This window comes from Podarcis bocagei (assembly GCF_964188305.1).
Source record: "Podarcis bocagei genome assembly, chromosome: 3".
In the NCBI taxonomy this organism is placed as follows: domain Eukaryota; kingdom Metazoa; phylum Chordata; class Lepidosauria; order Squamata; family Lacertidae; genus Podarcis; species Podarcis bocagei.
This window is the reverse complement of record NC_138127.1, coordinates 85,119,133-85,137,998: the sequence shown is the minus strand read 5'-3', so window position 1 is coordinate 85,137,998 and position 18,866 is coordinate 85,119,133. Positions and strand designations below refer to the sequence as shown.

The 18,866-nt window shown below is 42.5% G+C and overlaps 1 protein-coding gene across 4 annotated transcripts in view; it reads right to left on the bottom strand.

Moving 5' to 3' along the window:
* The window catches only part of KCNH1 (potassium voltage-gated channel subfamily H member 1), a 249,115-nt gene that overhangs the window by 156,806 nt on the left and 73,443 nt on the right, over window positions 1-18,866 (bottom strand). For all 4 annotated transcript variants that reach the window (XM_081185983.1, XM_081185984.1, XM_081185985.1 and 1 more), the window contains exon 7: window positions 16,355-16,784. In XM_081185983.1, coding sequence (XP_081042109.1) covers window positions 16,355-16,784 — 430 coding nt within the window. The remainder of the gene's footprint in view (window positions 1-16,354; window positions 16,785-18,866) is intronic.

Sequence of the window (18,866 nt, the reverse complement as noted above, 5' to 3'; positions counted from 1 at the left end):
CAAAGCCACTTTTCCTGATAGCATGCATGTTTATATATTACTTTCACTAACATGCAAAACCTTTTGCATATTTTACCTTACTACATGCATTTTTTTAAAAAAAAACATTGCTTGGCTGGAAAGAAAACTGCACTGCAAAATTCATAGAAGTGTGAATTTTGAAGCACGTGCTGTGCTTTGGGTTCACGTAATGTTCTGGAAAATGAGAATTAGATAGGTTCTCCTTTAAATACAAACTGGACTGCTTCCCAAGCATATACATTTTCACTAAAGAATAGGGAGCAGTGAAGAAACATGAAGGAGAAAAGGAGCAAGAATCTGTGACAATGAAAAGATGTGGGGGTGAGTTGATAGTTTGGGACAAAACCTGATTTCAGCAGTAACAAAAATAGATCAGATTTTTTTTTAAAAAAATTAAAAAACCCAGCAGCATTTTCTCTCATGCTTTTTCATTCCCTTTATTCCTTTCACTCAGTTTTGCAATAGGGAGCTTGGTCGTTTCTGTAGCTGGCAGATGATCAAATAGGCTCTGTATGATACCTCATGCAGAAAGAAAATTACATGGGCCTAGTATACTTCTCCATTAAACTTTACAAGCAAGAAAGGGCTGAACTGCTGAGCATATCAAATGAATAGAATTCACGGGACAGTAAAGATGTCATTTGCCATTTCCAGTTGCGGAAACCAGGTTTCTGCCTTCCCATATCAGCCCTCTAGTGGCTGATTCATACAGTGCTAAAGGGGGGGGGAGCATGCATTGGAAGCATGCATGCGCTAGTAATGTTGTTGGCTGGGCACCCTCTGTCATGATCAAAGGGAAACAGCTGTCACTCACATCTATGTAATTGCTACTCAGCATATGGATTCTGGCATATTAGCAAAGACAATGCAGAGATGACAAGAGGCGATGTAACATAGTGACTAGGAGACTTAAGGGCACTGTTTTTTGGGCAGGATTCAGCAAATTCGGTTGCACAATGAAAGCTGATTTGGAGCTTCCACAAACAAATAATCGTGAATGCGCATTAACTAGATTGTGTCTCGCTCACAAGATCCATATCACGAGTGGGCAATAGAAAAGGTCCTGTATATAATTTACAAATCCCTTTGCTTAAAAGGGTGGGCTCTCCGGGTATTTCTGTAATTTGACCTTTGTGGCGAGAAGCATCAAGTTTCAGCCTAGGCTGGCTGGCCAACTAGACACTTCCTTGGTCACCATGACTTATGTATTGACAACCTCATGACTGGACTACTGCATTGCACCCTTTATTGGGTTTCCCTTGGGATTGGTCCAGAAGCTGTAGATGGAGCAGAATGCTATGGCCTTCCTCTAGGGAAATTCTACTCAAAGTACTGTATCTTATCAAAAGGCAATTACCCCAAAATGGGCATTTTCCACCATTGCCCCTGTCCTATGAAATGCCCTTCCCTCTGCCATATGCGATACAAACATTGGTTGCTCCAGAAAACTTTCAGATACTGTTGTGTACTAAGCTTGGATCCTAGAACAATAGGCAAGTAGGATCCTAGAATGCAACAACTGATTGGCTTCCAGGAGAAGACCAATCAGGCTCCAGGAAGAAGTTAATCAGCCTTTTAGGCTGGTAGGATCGTAGAATGCAACAACTGATTGGCCTGCAGGAAAAGACCAATCAGGCTCCAGGAGGGAAGCAGAATCAGCCAATCAGACGGGACTCGTTGTGTAAATAATGTATATAAAAGCCTGAGGTTTGGGAGGCAATTCAATCACTGTTTTACAAGCTGCAATAAAGAGCATGAAATCACTACAGGACTCCGAGTATATTTCAGATACATATCTTTTTGCTCAGGTTTTCCCTGACCCATAAGATTGGATCCTGGTCTTATTTGTTTGAATTCTCTGTTTTTATTTGGTTTAATATGCTTTTGTGATGCAGTTTTGCTTTGATGGTAGTGCTTATTGTTTTTCTCTTGTACGCTGCTTGGATTTTTAAAAAAATATCAGGTCATTTATAAATGCACACATGAACACACACATACTCAATCTGCCCCTGTCCAAACTCCACCTGCTTGCCTTCTTCTAGCCAGTCCATGATCTCATTGTTGCCCTTGTAGAACTCAGCAGGGAAGAGAATGGGACTACAGTGGTAGAAGAAGAAGAAGAAGAGTTTGGATTTGATATCCCGCCTTTCACTCCCTTTAAGGAGTCTCAAAGCGGCTAACATTCTCCTTTCCCTTCCTCCCCCATAACAAACACTCTGTGAGGTGAGTGGGGCTGAGAGACTTCAGAGAAGTGTGACTAGCCTAAGGTCACCCAGCAGCTGCATGTGGAGGAGCGGAGACGCGAACCCGGTTTCCCAGATTACGAGACTACCGCTCTTAACCACTACACCACACTGGTACCTCGGGTTAAGTACTTAATTCGTTCCGGAGGTATGTTCTTAACCTGAAACTGTTCTTAACCTGAAGCACCACTTTAGCCAATGGGGCCTCCTGCTGCCACTGCGCCGCCAGAGCACAATTTCTGTTCTCATCCTGAAGCAAAGTTCTTAACCTGAAGCACTATTTCTGGGTTAGCGGAGTCTGTAACCTGAAGCGTATGTAACCTGAAGCGTATGTAACCTGAGGTATCACTGTACACTAGAATTAGTTGCCTCTGCCTCTCATTGGCTGTTACACCACCTCCCATTGGCTCTGGATCAATCTACTGTTTGGGTTCTCTGCCTTCCACCCCACCAGTCCCAATGGGCACCACTGTGCACACACAAACACACAGTCACAACAAATGCTGTTAAGTTCCACTGCCATTTCACCATCTCACCTGCAACAGATTCAACAGATTGCTAAATATCCCTTCCCTCTTGTCTTTGCTGATTCTCCCCTCCCTGTTCCCCCTCCCCAATATCTTTGACCCCCCCCAAAAAAAGCATGTCAGTGTTTCTCAACCTCTGCACCCTATTTAAAACAAGGCAAACCAAGACAATAATTGGTGTTGCTCTTGATTTCTCTCTCACGCATCCTCACAACCTTTGCTTTCAGCCTCCCTCCACGACACTGCGATGACTGCACTAATGCTAACATTTAATGAAGTCGATTAGGTGGGGAAATAGTCATTCTTGGTGTGTGTTTGCTTTGATTCACGGATTCCACTGCTTAACCGCTATTATTCCAGCCAATATGCATGCATTTCCATGATTCTGACCTTTCAGACCTCCATTTCTACTGTTTATAACCTTTTTCTCACTATCGGAACACATTATTCTGACTGATCTGAAATAAGAAGTTATTATCTATTTATTGCTTGCAAGCCTCGCTCTGGTCTTCCTGGCACAGATTTATTTATTTATTTATTACCCTCATGGAATTCATACCTCAGTGAAGAAAATGGGGGACTAGCTGACAGATCCAGAACTGTGTTGAGTGCGATATAACTAAAATGATTCAAGAGGAGATCCTTCTCGAAACCAGCAGTTTGACTTCAAGCAGTGACATTCCCTATTGCAAATGCAATGTGAAATACATGACAAATTACTTGAAGAGAAAGCCAATTATTTAAAACATCCAATCCTGCTGTTCATTTGGTATCTTATAGATTGGCATAAAGGTGCCAAATTTAGAAGGCACTTCTGATGAAAACATGAGGGACCATGGAAACTGTAATCCTGAGAACTACCGTCAGTAGTTCTGACTGCCTATATCAAGTTCCCATGGGGCCTGGACCTTTAGGATCCACAGGCTTCAGACCAAAGGGGCAGAGCTTGAGAAGGCTGGAAGAAGAGATTCATAATGGTTCAGTTAACAAGTTGCTCACTCAAACCTATTTGTGGTATTTCAGCCTCTGGCCTGCCTTGACCTCATGAGTAGTGACTACCTGATTTAAACAGGTCAAAACACTGCAGTGGACTGTGGTAGTTCTCAGAACTACAGTTCCCATAGTCCCTCACACCTTGTTAGACACAATAATGGTGATGAAAGATGGGTGGAGGGAAGGAAAATCCCACCTATTGCCCTCTCCTGTCCTTGCTGCTCATGAACCATTATTGCTGATTTTAAAAAACAGGGCTTTTTTCAGCTGGAACTCACAGGAATTCAGTTCAGGCAGCTCTTAGGTGGGCACCATTGCCATAATAAGAGAACAAGGGAGGCATTTATGGTGAGTTCCAGCACCTCTTTTTCTAGAAAGATGGCACTGGGTAGAAGAAATGGGGAAAGTGTGTTTGGGGTGGTGGGAGTACCTGTCTAAGTCCTTGGCTTAGCTAAATATTTTTTTCCCAAGGTTTCCTAGCTTTCCACAAGAAATCCCAGGAGAATTCTGAGTCAATCCAAGTACAGCCAAGGAAGACTCACCTATCTCTGGTACATTATTATTATTATTATTATTATTATTATTATTATTATTAATACCACCCTTTGTTTGTAAATCTCAGGGCGGTTCACAACATAAAATTACAGTAAAATAAAATAAAAATAATCACTCAATTCATCCCGTTGTTTTTAGCTTCAACACACATAGCGTACACTGGACTGAAACCATCACACTTATGCAAGAGAAGGGAATAAGAAATGGGTAAATGTGTCACTCAGCTATGCCTATATCACATTAGGACATGTGTCAGGGGACTTTGCAAGGGCTTGACTGCATGCAAGGGCACTCCTTAGAGGAGAGCTTTCCAAACTTTTCATGTTGGTAATGTTGGTTTCTGCTTTCCTTCACTGTGCAGCGAAAGGGCTTGTCACGAGACAGGTGTTTACATTCCACAGTCTGTACTGTTGGAGTTTCTCACGGGAAAGGGAAGCTGGATGTGACGTACACTGGTTTCCTGTTTTTCACTGTGTGATTCTCTCCAAGCTGTTGAGGAGAGAGGATGCATTTTTCTGCTCCGGCAGAGGCAAGATGTCTTTCTGTAATATACCAGCTTTGGACTGTAAATAAAGCAATATAGAGTATGCAGCACGTACTCCTCATCCTTCCGCTGGGCACGGGACTCTGCTTCAAATCAACACGTGGTTATGGGCTCCAGAAGTCGAATCGGAGTGCCGGCAAAGGATCGGAATGCAGAGGGACAGATCGGAACGGTATCTGCTCTGCGCGTAAAAGTGATTGATGAGGTATGTGCTATTGCTCCGGGCAGCCTGCCAGCTTCTAGTTAATTGCTTTATGGCTGGACTTTGAACTTTTAAAGCCGTTTTGCCGGGAACAGGCAAAAGGCTCCCAGGCTCAAGTTACTATGCTGGGGAAATCGAAAGTAACTTTTAAGCGCGCTTTTGGAATAAAGCAGCTGCAGCAGTGACGCAGCAAGATTTAAAGCAGCATATATGACGCTGAAGGCTAATGCCAGAGTCATGATGGCCCTTCAGGATGCTTGTGGGATTCCTAAGCTCAACAAGAAAAATTATGCCGACTGGGTTCTGTATGCAGAGGCAATTCTGCGGAAAGAGGGTTTGTTTGAGGTGATTACAGAAACCCCCCCAGTTCCAGTTACAGATGCATGGGAAGCTAAAGATTCGAAAGCTAGGGGAACGCTTACATTGATAGTATCCCCAGAAGAGCTCTGTCTATTGCGTGATAAGACCTCAGCCAGAGAAATTTGGGACACTTTAAGAGAGGCTCACTTGAGGACAGAAGCTGGTTCCTCAATGTACTATTATGCCAAGCTGCATGGCATAGCTCTTGCTGAAGGTGGAGATGTGCGTTTATATCTGATGGAGATGCAAAATCTGAGACATGAGCTGCAACAGAGAGGACTCAACTTTCCAGAGGCTGTGTATTCTTTCATGATACTACAATCTTTGGGTTCAGGTTGGGAGTCTGTTGCAACCCAGATTGCTGTGCAGCCAACCGCTCAGCTGACAGTGGACTTTGTTACTGCCGTGATATTAAATGAAGCGGATCGCCGGGGTGCTAGCTGCATGGGCAAAGGGGAGTCTTCACAGACGTCATCCCTTAGTGCAGTGGAACCACCAGATGGCGCTAAAGCTATGAAGGCAGTGAAATGCTACTCTTGTGGATGTCTAGGCCATATGAAGAGGGAATGCAGATATCCCAGGGCCAAGACAGAGCAGCGCAGCGAAAGCTCATTGCGTGGAAAAGGCCGAGGCAAAGGCAAAGGTCCGGTGTCCAGGACAACGCAGCACAAGGCTATGGTTTCACGCTTCACTCCTAAGGTTGCAGAGGTCCAGAAGACGTCTAGATCTTTCTTCGTTATTGATTCAGCAGCAACTCACCACATGTGCAACGATAAGAGACTGTTTGTGTCTTTTACACCGCAGGAAGGTGCGATTCACCAGGCGGATGACCACACTATTCCCAGTAAAGGCTACGGAACTGTTGTTCTTCACAGTTTGGACTTATCGATACAGAATGTGCTTTATGTGCCAGACGCCAAACATAATCTGCTCAGCGTTGGACAGCTGAATGAGCGGAACATTGACGTGTCCTTCAAGAACAAGAAGTGCATCATCACAAAGAAAAATGATTATGTATTGCATGCTGAATATGTTGATCGTTTGTTTGTTTTGTATTATGATGATGTTGAAAAGGATGACACTTGTTGCATTGCAGGTTCTAACAAAAGTTTGCATGCAGGATGTATTCATGATTTTCATAGAAAATTTGGTCATTTGCATTTTGAGGCAGTATCTAAAATGCCTGCCTTGGTTGAAGGTATGACTATTAAACCCTGCAGGTACCACATGAAGTGTAAAGCATGCGCAGCAAACAAGGTGAAAAAGGCTGCGAAAGGTAAGGTGTCTAGTAGGCAAGCTACGGAACCATACCAGGTTGTTCATGCTGATTTGGTTGGACCACTAGCGCCCTCTTTGGGTGGAAATAGGTACTTCATGGTTCTCATTGATGCATTTTCTAGATATATTTTTGTGTACAATCTCAAGCAGAAATCAGAGGCTTTTCCTAGGTTCAAGGAATTCTGTGCTTGGTTGGAAAATGTGCATGGTAAGAAGATAAAAATTCTTTTCACTGATCGCGGGGGAGAATTCACTTCTCAGCAGTTTGAAGCTTTTCTGACTGAGAAAGGAATTCAACACGATTTGTCTAGTCCTCGCTCGCCATGGCAGAATGGACTTGCGGAACGGGCAAATCAGACATTGCTTCAAGGGTTAAAAACCTTGCTGCATGATGCCAATCTTCCAGAGAGTTATTGGGCCGAAGCTCTCTCTTGTTTTGTTTACAGTTACAATCGCAGGTTATCTTCAGCGATTGGTTGTACCCCCTATGAGAAGATGTTTGGCAAGAAGCCATACATCAAACACATGAAAATTTTTGGTTCGGACATGTGGGTTCGCTCACCACAAAACTCCAAGTTAGACAAGCGTGGATTGCATGGTATCTTTCTAGGTTATCAGAAAGGGTCTTACAGAATAATGATGACTGACTCTAAGACAATTAAGCTCACGAGAAGTGTTGAGTACAATGCAAAGTGGGGGGAGAATGTGGGAATTTTCCAATGTTATCCTGATGACGGTGATGAGACTGAGGATAGTAAAAAGCAACCACAACAACCCACACCCACTGATGAAGGTTCTGAGTCTGAATCTGAAACTGAATCGGGTGATTCAGAGGATTTCAAGAGTGCGAAAGCCTCTATGCGACCCTCTGAAAGCTCTGATCAAGAATTGGAGGAACCATTGTTCACAATAGGTCGTTTTTCTCCTAAGAAGGAAGAGGAGAGTGTTGAAGACTTAAGGCTAATTCGTAGGTCACAGAGAGCTACAAAAGGCAAACCTCCAAAGAGATTTGCTGACGAGTTTGCTACGATAGCAGTAACAGCTGTTAAAAGATCCAAGAAGGTATTTGAACCTTCAAGTTTCCAAGAAATCCAGGGTTTGGATTCAAAGGAAGCTGAGCCATGGTTAAATGCCATGAAGGCTGAGCTTGATTCCTTAGAAAGGAACAAAACATGGGAGCTAGTTCCAGTAGTTCCAGGAATGAAACTGCTTGGAAGCAAATGGGTCTTCAAAGCGAAGACAGATCAAAATGGCAAGATAGTCAGACACAAAGCCAGATTGGTAGCCAGAGGTTTTGCACAGGTACCAGGTGAAGACTATCACGAGACCTACTCACCCACAGTGAGATATGAGAGCATTAGGCTTATGCTCAAGCTAGCTGCAGAGGAAAATCTACAAATTAGTCACCATGATATTAATACAGCTTTTCTGTACGGATCTCTAGATGAATCACTTTATATGCTTCCACCTGATGGCGTACAAGTAAAACAGGGATTTGTTTGTGCTCTGAAGAAGTCCCTTTATGGTCTCAAACAAAGTGCACGGTGTTGGCACACAAAACTCACTGAAGTATTGTTTTCTCTAGGTTTTCAGCAAGGGAAAGCTGATCCATGTGTATTTGTCAAAGAGGAGGGGCAAAAGAAACTGTACTGTTTGTTTTATGTTGATGATTTATTATTCTTTTGGAAAGATGTCGCAATGTACAATAACGCCCTAGCTCAACTGAAAGAGCACTTTGACATGAAAGATCTTGGTGAGGTAAACAACTACCTATCTCTGGAAATAGAGAAAGATCAAGATGGTAACATTCTAGTACACCAGTCACGGAAAATTGCTGATGTGTTAAGCAAACTAAACCTGATGGATGCTAACCCTGTAGACACACCGATGACAACAGGTTATCAGGTAGATGACACTGAAGAAGCATTTTCTGACACTACACTGTACAGAAGTGTGCTAGGCAAGCTAAACTTCATTGCCAGATGTTCAAGACCAGACATTGCTGTTAGCTGTAATTTGCTAAGCAGACAAGTCAACAATCCTAGTGTCAAGGATTGGAAAGCTCTGAAACGCATAGCGCGGTATTTGAAAGGCACTATGCATTACAGACTGAGACTTAACAATCAGAAGTCTGGTGGTCTTGAGATATTTGCAGATGCAAGTTTTGGAAGTGACACTACAGACAGGAAAAGTACGTCTGGAGTTTGCTACATGTACAATCAGGGTCTGTTTGATTGGTCATTCAAGAAGCAAACAACAGTTAGCTTAAGTACTTGTGAAGCTGAACTGAATGCACTGTCTTATTCACTTAAGGATTGTGAATGGTTAATACAATTGTGCAAAGATATGAAAATTCCTGTCAAATGTCCAATCCAGGTTTACCAGGACAACAAAGCATGTTTGGCTTTGCTGAAGTCTGAAGGTTGTAAGCAAAGCACGAAGCACTTGCAATTAAAGTTGCAGCATGCTAGGGAATGTATTCAGAAGGGACTCGTAACGGTGTCCTATATGCCAAGTAATGAAATTCATGCTGATGTATTGTCCAAGATTATATCAAGGGATCAACACTGTACCTATGTGCAGAAGTTGGGTTTGTACTGATATTGTACGAACACGCTGCCCAGTGATGTTCACAGAAAGGGGGAGGATGTTGGTTTCTGCTTTCCTTCACTGTGCAGCGAAAGGGCTTGTCACGAGACAGGTGTTTACATTCCACAGTCTGTACTGTTGGAGTTTCTCACGGGAAAGGGAAGCTGGATGTGACGTACACTGGTTTCCTGTTTTTCACTGTGTGATTCTCTCCAAGCTGTTGAGGAGAGAGGATGCATTTTTCTGCTCCGGCAGAGGCAAGATGTCTTTCTGTAATATACCAGCTTTGGACTGTAAATAAAGCAATATAGAGTATGCAGCACGTACTCCTCATCCTTCCGCTGGGCACGGGACTCTGCTTCAAATCAACACGTAAGACACTTTTTAGACATGCCTCATTTTGCAACACAGTAACTCAGTTTTACTAGCAAACTGGAGGTTAAACTAACCCCTTATAAGAGATACGGACACACATCGCATCACACACCTTTCCACCGCAGCCGACACGCTAATGTGTCACGACACACAGTTTGGACAGCTCTGCCTTAAGAGAAACCAGGGAGGTCCTCTCTTCAGGCCACAAGAGTTTCTATATCTCTTCTGTTATCAGAAGGAAACAACTACAACAGATGTTCTTTAAATAATCTGGCCCAGATCTAGATGAAGTTAGTCATGACTAGTTCTCATTAAATATTGTGGATCTAAGCTGATTGTTCCACTGGTTTTAATGGCACACAGTCATGGCTGACTTTATCAGGACTGAGTACTTTAACACTGGGACTCACTGTTTAATGTCAGTGAGCACATATTTGTACATTGCTAGAAGTCTTGCGTCCTTCTACTCATCTCCCTTTGCTGCTGTTCCTACTGAAGCCCTAAAGTGGTGCTCTAGTAACAGACAAACTATGTGAGGGAACCCTATAATATGTTTGAAATTATTGTGATTAACAATAATAATAATTTATTTATATCTCGCCCTCCCCAGCCGAAGCCAGACTCAGAGCGGCCAACAACAGTAAAAGTAACAGTTTACATAAAATCACAATCAATTAATAGAAATACAGTCTAAAATTAATTCATTATAAAATCAATTCAGAATCAAATTAATGGCAGCCATTGGGCTAGAGTTCTATGAGGATTACCAAAGGAGGGGGTCAGACTGTGCCTCGGCCAAAGGCCAAGTGGAACAGCTCTGTCTTGCAGGCCCTGCAGAAAGATGTCAAGTCCCGCAGGGCCCTAGTCTCTATAATCACCATAATCACTCTTAATAAATATTGACAACACAGTCCCATGCATTTGAATATATGGGTGAAATGCATTATACTGTGTGTTTTAGACTATGATTCCAATGACACTTGCTTCAATTCAATAGGACTTCTAGTAGTTATTATTAGGCTTACACTCTTGTGCTCCATGTGCCACTTCCATGTCAATGTGCACAGGATTACAGCCAAATTTATTTTTCTTATTTCAAGTAGAATGCATGCAGACTAGAGGGTATTTGAGGAAACTCACATTTAAAAGCAGAGAAAACAACTATTTTTCAGAGCTCAATACTCTGGTTTCTCCTCAGATCATATAAGTCTTTCGCCTTTTACCAATTTCACAAAAATCAGCTCAATCAACATCAGCAAATACAGTTTGCTGATTATCTCCAGCCCTTTTGGTGAAGCAATATAAGGAATTAACATAAAAAAGGGATTGTACAATTACCGCCTAACATCTTATGTCAGTTTCATCTCAGATCACATGCCATGCACTTTGCTGGAGTCTGTTAGGAAAATGGCAAATCAAAAGCCTTATTAGCACACACTAAACGGTAAAACTGAATAGAAATGATGCCTATTGTATTCATTCTAAATTTAGCACTAAAGTTTTAAGAGAAGTGCAATTCAGTACCACATAATCACCTTAAAGTATGGCCAGCTCCCCATCATAGAAATGTAGAGCTGGGCAGAACCCTGAGGATCATGTTGTATAAAAGTTCATGGAAACGCTGGAACAGATCTAGCCTGCTATGGCTGACAGTACTTCTGGTCCAAAACTTCTGGAGTGTGCCGTGTTGGCTACTCACAGCTTCCATTCAAATGTTTGTTTGTTTGTTCTTCCCATTGCAGTTTCATCCCTCATACAAACCTGGTGTGTTCATGGGATCACATTCTAGGTGACGAAGTTCTTCTTTCCATTTATTTGACATGAGCAACTGCAGCACATCAGATGAGCCCAGGGCTGGCCCAAGACATTTTGGCACCTGAGGCAAACCACAAAACGGCATCCCCTTCCTCAGTGGCGTAGCGTGGGTTGTCAGCACCCGGGGCAAGGCAAGTAATTTGCGCCCCCTAACCTGTGGATTTGCGCCCCCTAACCCGTGGATTTGCGCCCCCTAACCCTAACCCCCAGGTGTTGCGCCCGGTGCGGCCGGCCCCCCCTGCACCCCCCACGCTACGCCACTGCCCTTCCTTGCCAGGGAGGAAGGGGTGAATGAAGATCTATATCAGGAACAAGTGTGGCTGGGGAAACCCAGCCAGATGAGCGGGGGTATAAATAAATTATTATTATTATTATTATTATTATTATTATTATTATTATTATTATCTACATCGGGCTCTGCTGCCCTGTTGATCCTGCCACCTGAGGCTTTGGCTCACCTTGCCTCATGAGTGGGCTAGTTCTGGATGAGGCCCATGGTCTCATTTACTTGAAATGTTTCATCATAAGGTGCATCCTCATCAGCACAGCATGACTTCCAGAGAAGCAGACCAAAGCAAATGGACAAATGTCTTCACTTGAGAGCAGATTAGAAATATTTTCAGCATTACACTTACTTTACAAATGGACTTGTGCATTCACTGGACAAACAAACCTGGTGACCAGTGACGGAACAACAAGGGACCATTCCTATCAGGCACATAACCAGCAAATAAGCGTTCTCCATGTGAGGGTGCCTGGCTTATCCCTGCTTAACCCACAATATTTGCCACATGAGTTGCTTATGGGAACCCCCATGGGAGCACAAGCTTAGGTACACACACACACAAAAATACCCTTCACTCTACAGAAAGTAACTGTCAACTTTCCTTTCAGCGAACATTATTTCCCTTCAGCAGTCAAGAAACTTCTTTCCTCTGTTCCACTCTCAAAGCATCTCAAGCATCAAGTTAATTCTCAGTGTAATCTCTTTCAAGAGGTTTCTGGTATTATCTGCTAATGCCCCCCCCTTCTCTTTCTTAGTGAGTCATAGGCTTGATGATCCAAATCAGTTTGCAGCAGAAAGCCATTTGCTGTATTTACTATAGGTAATTTGCCAAATGCTTTTATGCTGTTTTATCAACACGGTACATCCATTGTTTAGCCCTCTCAATAAAGAAGTCTTTTTTTTCCAAGCCAGAAATGTCATAATGCTTTGAGTACATGCATCTCAACCAAACCATTTCTCTTAACATTTTATAGTCTTTGGTTCAGTCATGTACCTTTCATTTCAGTTCTACACTCAAGTATTCCTTAAACACACACAAGCAAAAAGAAAAAAAAATATGAATTTTTATTCTTTGTCTGCCTTGATTCCACTGAGAACATCTTATGTGACATTACAGTCTTTTACTGTCCGCATTTCATTATACGGAGCCCTTCAAATCTCCTTCTTAAGTTAGAAGCAGTAACTCCTTCTCGAATAAATCTAACCATGCCTGCATTTTGCATCTTCTTGACTCCAGTGAAGTAATTGAAGTTGTGCTGTTTCTCTTGACTACTCCCATTTAAAGTCTGAGTTTTATACAGTATAGGGTTGTCAGACACGGAACGTTGGAAACAGAGAATCAAAAGGGCACAATGATTACGTTTTAAAACAAGCACATTTATTGATTGAGACGCATGTGTTCCTGGTTGTTTTCTACGACACTGTTTGTTGAGCAAAGGTGTGTTCTCAAGGGAGCACTACAGAAACCCATTTTTAGTATGTAAGCCCTAACTTCTACCATCATTGTTTTGACATTCTGTTATGTACTGAAGTTCTCACCCTGGGCCAGCAGGGGGATACTGTAGATAGTTATGCAAATGAAGGATCGAAAGTGACGTTCAGTGATTGGCTAGTTACAGAAAATGGTTACTGTTGCATTCTAGTGGAGCTCTATATAAGCAGGCTGACTGAGCTCCTCAGTTCAGTTCTGTTCCAGCTTACAAATAAAGAGCTTCTTTGGAAGAATCGCTGTGTCGTCTGATATGTTCGCCCACAACTTAACACATTCAAAGACGGAGGTTGAAATTTAGGACGCATTTCAATGAATGAATCCCATCAACAGAAGCCATGCGCGAGGACTTCCGCTTGCACAACGGGGCTTCCTCCCCTCTCCTGCCCCAGCACCTTCTGTGCACACACAAAGTTGTCAGGAGACACCCCCCAGAACAGAATATGGGGGAAAGAGGAGATACTGTTATTTTTGGCAAGCCAAAATGCTTTCCCTGCAAGAGCGATCACATTAGCATAGTGGCTCTCAAACTTTTTTCTCTGGGCCACACTTTCAGAATAAAAATTTGCTCATGCCACACCAAGTTTATTCCACAAATTAAAAATAAATATATGATACTACACTGCACTACACTGGAAGGTTTAAATATTTCATTCATGGTCCTTGAACCTTCCAGCCACACATGCCATACTCTCCTGCCACATCACTGTAGCACACTACCTTTGAAAACCATGGCCTTAGCGAGATGTTGCATTCCTTCCATACTTTTAAAAAATACAAATCATCTCCGTCCATAAAATGAGGAAACCAACCTGTCACTTTTCTGTGTATTTCCCAGTGGCGTAGCGTGGGTTGTCAGCACCCGGGGCAAGGCAAGTAATTTGCACCCCCTAACCCGTGGATTTGCGCCCCCTAACCCGTGGATTTGCGCCCCCTGACCCTAACCCCCAGATGTTGCGCCCGGTGCGGCCGGCCCCCCCCCTGCACCCCCCACGCTACGCCACTGGTATTTCCATAGGGTTATATATAGGAGAGAAACAATCAAACCAGGTAACTAGGAGCTCTAAGGTTTATATAGTGGCTACAGTAAGTAGTTTAATTAAAGTACAGTGGTACCTCAGGTTAAGAACATAATTCGTTCTGGAGGTCTGTTCTTAACCTGAAACTGTTCTTAACCTGAAGCACCACTTTAGCTAATGGGGCCTCCTGCTGCTTCTACGCCGCTGGAGCACAATTTCTGTTCTCATCCTGAAGCAAAGTTCTTAACCCGAGGTAATATTTCTGAGTTAGCAGAGTCTGTAACCTGAAGCATATGTAACATAAAGTGTATGTAACCTGAGGTACCACTGTACTGTTATTTCTAAGCAATCCTATACACTGAGTAAACCCCACTGAACTCAGTGAGATTATTCTGAGTAAAATGTGTATGGGATTGCACTGAAAACTATGCAACCTGATATCACTAGATACAACAAAAACCCAACATTTTGATTGAATTGAGTCAGATCTAGCTAATCCTCTGGGCCATCAGAAGCAGCACCAGGGCTCTCATGAGTGCAATAGGGCTTCTCCCCCCCCCCTCCTCCAGCATTCCCCCGCCTCACCCAAAAAACAGAGAGGAGGGGAAAGGGGACAGCTTCCACCTGGCAAGCAGAAACGCTTGCACTCCTAGAATGATCAGAAAAAACATGATTTTGAATTCCTCCCATTGTGATTTCTCCTTATTCTGCACTAAACAATAGGTCGCTTTTCAAGCACTTTGATGCTCCACTGATTTCAATTAGATTTAAGCATGTGTTCAACAGCTGAAATCTATGGTATGGTAAAGAGTTTACCTTTGGTTTGATTATGTGTCTACGACGATTTTACCAACAAAAATGTAAAAGGGGCAAAGTGTTCTCCGCTAAAATATCCATGTTATGGCCAAGCCACATAACCTTTTTTTACTTGACAATGACTTAGATGAGTACTAATTTTGATTGCTGGTACATTCACCATGTAGAGAAGTATACAGTGGTCCCTTTGGTTACGTACTTAATTCGTTCCGGAATTCTGGAGTTCTTAACCTGAAGAACCACTTTAGCTAATGGGGCCTCTCGCTGCCACTGCGCTGCCGAAGCATGATTTCTATTCTCATCCTGAAGCAAAGTTCTTAACCCGAGGTACTATTTCTGGGTTAGCGGAGTCTGTAACCTGAAGTGTATGTAACCTGAAGCGTATGTAACCTGAAGCGTATGTAACCCGAGGTACCACTATATATTTATTCTTTCATTACATTCATATTCCACCTTTCCTCTGGGGAGTCTGAGGTGGCCTACAGGCTTCTCCTTCTCCCCATTTTATCCCCACAACAACCCCGAGAGGTAGGTTAGGTTGAGAGTGAGTCAGCAGCTCAGGGTCACCCAGTGAGCTTCACAGTTGAGGGGGGATTTGAACCAGAACTTGCCATTCTAGTATCTAGAAAATATCTATCTAGAATCTAGAAAATTCCTGACATGCCTTCGTTTTAGGGTGTAAAAATAGGGGGTGGGGATGGCAACGTGATGGAAACAGCTCCAAAAGCTTAAACTCTCTATTTTTTTATTCCCCCCAAAAAGCCCAACAATTTTGGTGGTTTCCTTTTTTTAAAAAAAAGCTCAAACAATTTGGGGGTCTTCCTTAAAAAAAGTGGGTGTTGGGAATTTTACTTTTTGAAATATGGCAACCCTACACTATACCACTCTGGCTGTTCCCTTCAAAATCACCCTAAAGAACCAATAAGGAGGGGGAACTGTTACTAATGGCAAAAAGTTGGGAGCTGGATCTATGAAGGTGATGATAGAATCATAGCATTGGAAGGGACCCCAAGGATCATCTAGTCCAACCCCCTGCCATGCCAGAATATGCATCCGTCCAATGCAGGCATAAAACTTGCAACCTTGGCATTATCAGCACCACGCTCTAGCCAATAGACTCAGTTCATCACAAAGTCAATCTCTGCATCCTTAAGAAATCCTTTGACTTGCTCATTATTTCAAGCATATTGAATATTGCAGTCTGAAACACTGTATAGTAGAAATTAATCCAGTAATACTTACAGCCGATCATCATCATAGCAACAGCAAAGATCTTCTCTCCATCCGTGGTTGGTGCAATGTTCCCAAATCCAACACTGGTGAGACTAGTCATTGTAAAGTATAACGATGAGATATAAACAGAATCCTTGCTTGGCCCTCCTTCCCATTTTCCACTTCCTGACCTGTTAAACTGATACGGTGATCCTATGGATTCGCCCAGCTGGTAGAGCCAACTTTCGTTCCGTATTGTGTTTTTATCCTCATTGATAACTTCATAGTCCCCAATACTGTACCAAATGCAGGCCAGCCAATGGGCTGCAAGACCAAAGACGCACACCAGCAGAACCAAGACAGCTGCTCCATACTCAATGTAGTGGTCCAGTTTCCGAGCCACGCGACCAAGCCGGAGCAGCCTGACTACTTTAAGGGAGCTGAACAGACTGCTGATGCCCTAGAAGAACGAAGCAAAACAAAACAAGCTGATTAGCATTCGGCATTAAATTATTCCATGTCTTTTGTCAACCATAACCTTGAGCTTTAGACGTCCAAGGTGAAGCCTGGGCAGACCAAAGACATGGCATTGTATAAATACAGTGCGTTCTATAAACAGGCAGAAGGATGGAGACTGGGGGTTGTATCCCATGTAGAGCTAAGTTAAAGTCACTTAGTGGTATACTTGTTACACTAGGGGGAATGTTGTTCAACAAGGGAAAACAAGGGAAAACAGAAATACTGTTGAAGACTGCCGTGCAACAGATTGCACAGCAAGAATCAGCTACTGTGCAAGGGAAAACACAAATGCATTTTTAAAGATTGCTGTGCAACATGAACCAGTTGTTGCACATACAAACTTTCACTAGTGCAACTTCCGTTTAGCACAAGGGCTCTTGGTGATCATGAAAGGAGGAAGTTGGATATGGCTCCATGGGCCCAGTTGAAAGAAGGTTGTGCTGAAATCCATTAATCGGCCTTGATCTAAATAGGATTTGGGAATTAATACTGTCTCTGGATTGCGGCACAGGTATTATGCAAATGGTAAAAAATGGCTCCATAATTTAAAAAACATACGTGTCATCACCAGATTGCTGCAAATTCAAGACCCCGGATGACCTACCTGCTCATGGTTTTCCTGTATTAGGTTACCCTGGGTACCTCCTGCTTATGAGATTATCCCAAGAAACAGATGGGACATGGCATATAAACTCTTCCCTCTGGCATTTTCTTTTCCTATTCACTCTTTAAATGTTTATACATTCCATTGGTTTGCCATTACAAAACACCCTCAGTTTCCAACCCTTTGAGGTACACATTTTTTTTATTTCACACTGAAATTGGCTAACGCCTATGCTCTGAAAATATGGCATTTCTTGTAATCCCCATTAAAAACAAGAAATTAATTAAGAGCTGTGCAGACGTTGCAATTTGACTGCTCCTCTGATTCTTCTCCACCTTGCTCCAAAATGTGATGCACCTCTGGGAAACAAACAACACCCTAACTCTGATTAAAACATTAAAGCAAGATTAACAAAAACATCACACTAATTATACAACTAGGATCAGCAATATTAACAGACACTTGAGCAAAATCCCTTTCAGACTTTTCCATTAAGCCCCTTCTTATTCACACAAGGTGGGGTCTGACAAGCAACAACAGAAAAGGCGAGTGTTCAGGGGTTTGTTTGTTTTTTTAAAAAGGTACCGGTATCTTTCTGGAGCTATTTATATTTTAAAATCTGTGTACCACAATAAGATCCCCACTCATGGTGACATACAGCATATACAGCACAATCCACAATGCCTTAAGAAATACATACACCAAGTATTGGAAGACACAGGATCTACCCACTCTGGAAGAATGGCAGATGAAGGTGATAGATTATATGGGATTGGCTGAAATGACTGGCAGAATCCGAGACCAAGGGAAAGAGACAGCGGAAGAAGATTGGAAGAAATTTAAAACTTATCTTGAGAAATATTGTAAAATTATTGAGTGCTAAAATGTTGAGGTTATAGAAAAAAGGGGATTACAGCTGCAAAATATTAAGTAAAAGAAAAGAACAAGGGAAAATTAGATAAACTTAAGGGGGAGGATTTGCTGAAACAAATTTGGAAAATGGGATGCAGAAAGGGGTGGTATGGGGAAGTCGGTGAAGTAAGGTTTAAGAAAAAAAGGATTTGAAATTATACATATTTGTTTATGTGTTTGTTTGTTTGTTTTGTGTATTGTTTGTGTTTATATAAATTGTGAAAAACCAATAAAAATTTTTATAAATAAGAAATACATACACCAAAGCATCAGAAATATTTTGGCTACTCATGATTTGAGTGGGACCACATTTGTCATACCACAGTGCTAGTCCTGCCTTCTGGTATCGGTGCACTGAGCACAGTTTTCTGCAAAGGACCACCTATGCAAGAACAGCTGCTTGAGTATATGGGCTCCATGCAACCAGACCACCCAGTTGTATTTGTGTCTCTAGCAAGCAGAGCCAGGTCCATTAGCAAGGAGGAAGGCTCATCAGAGAATACTGGG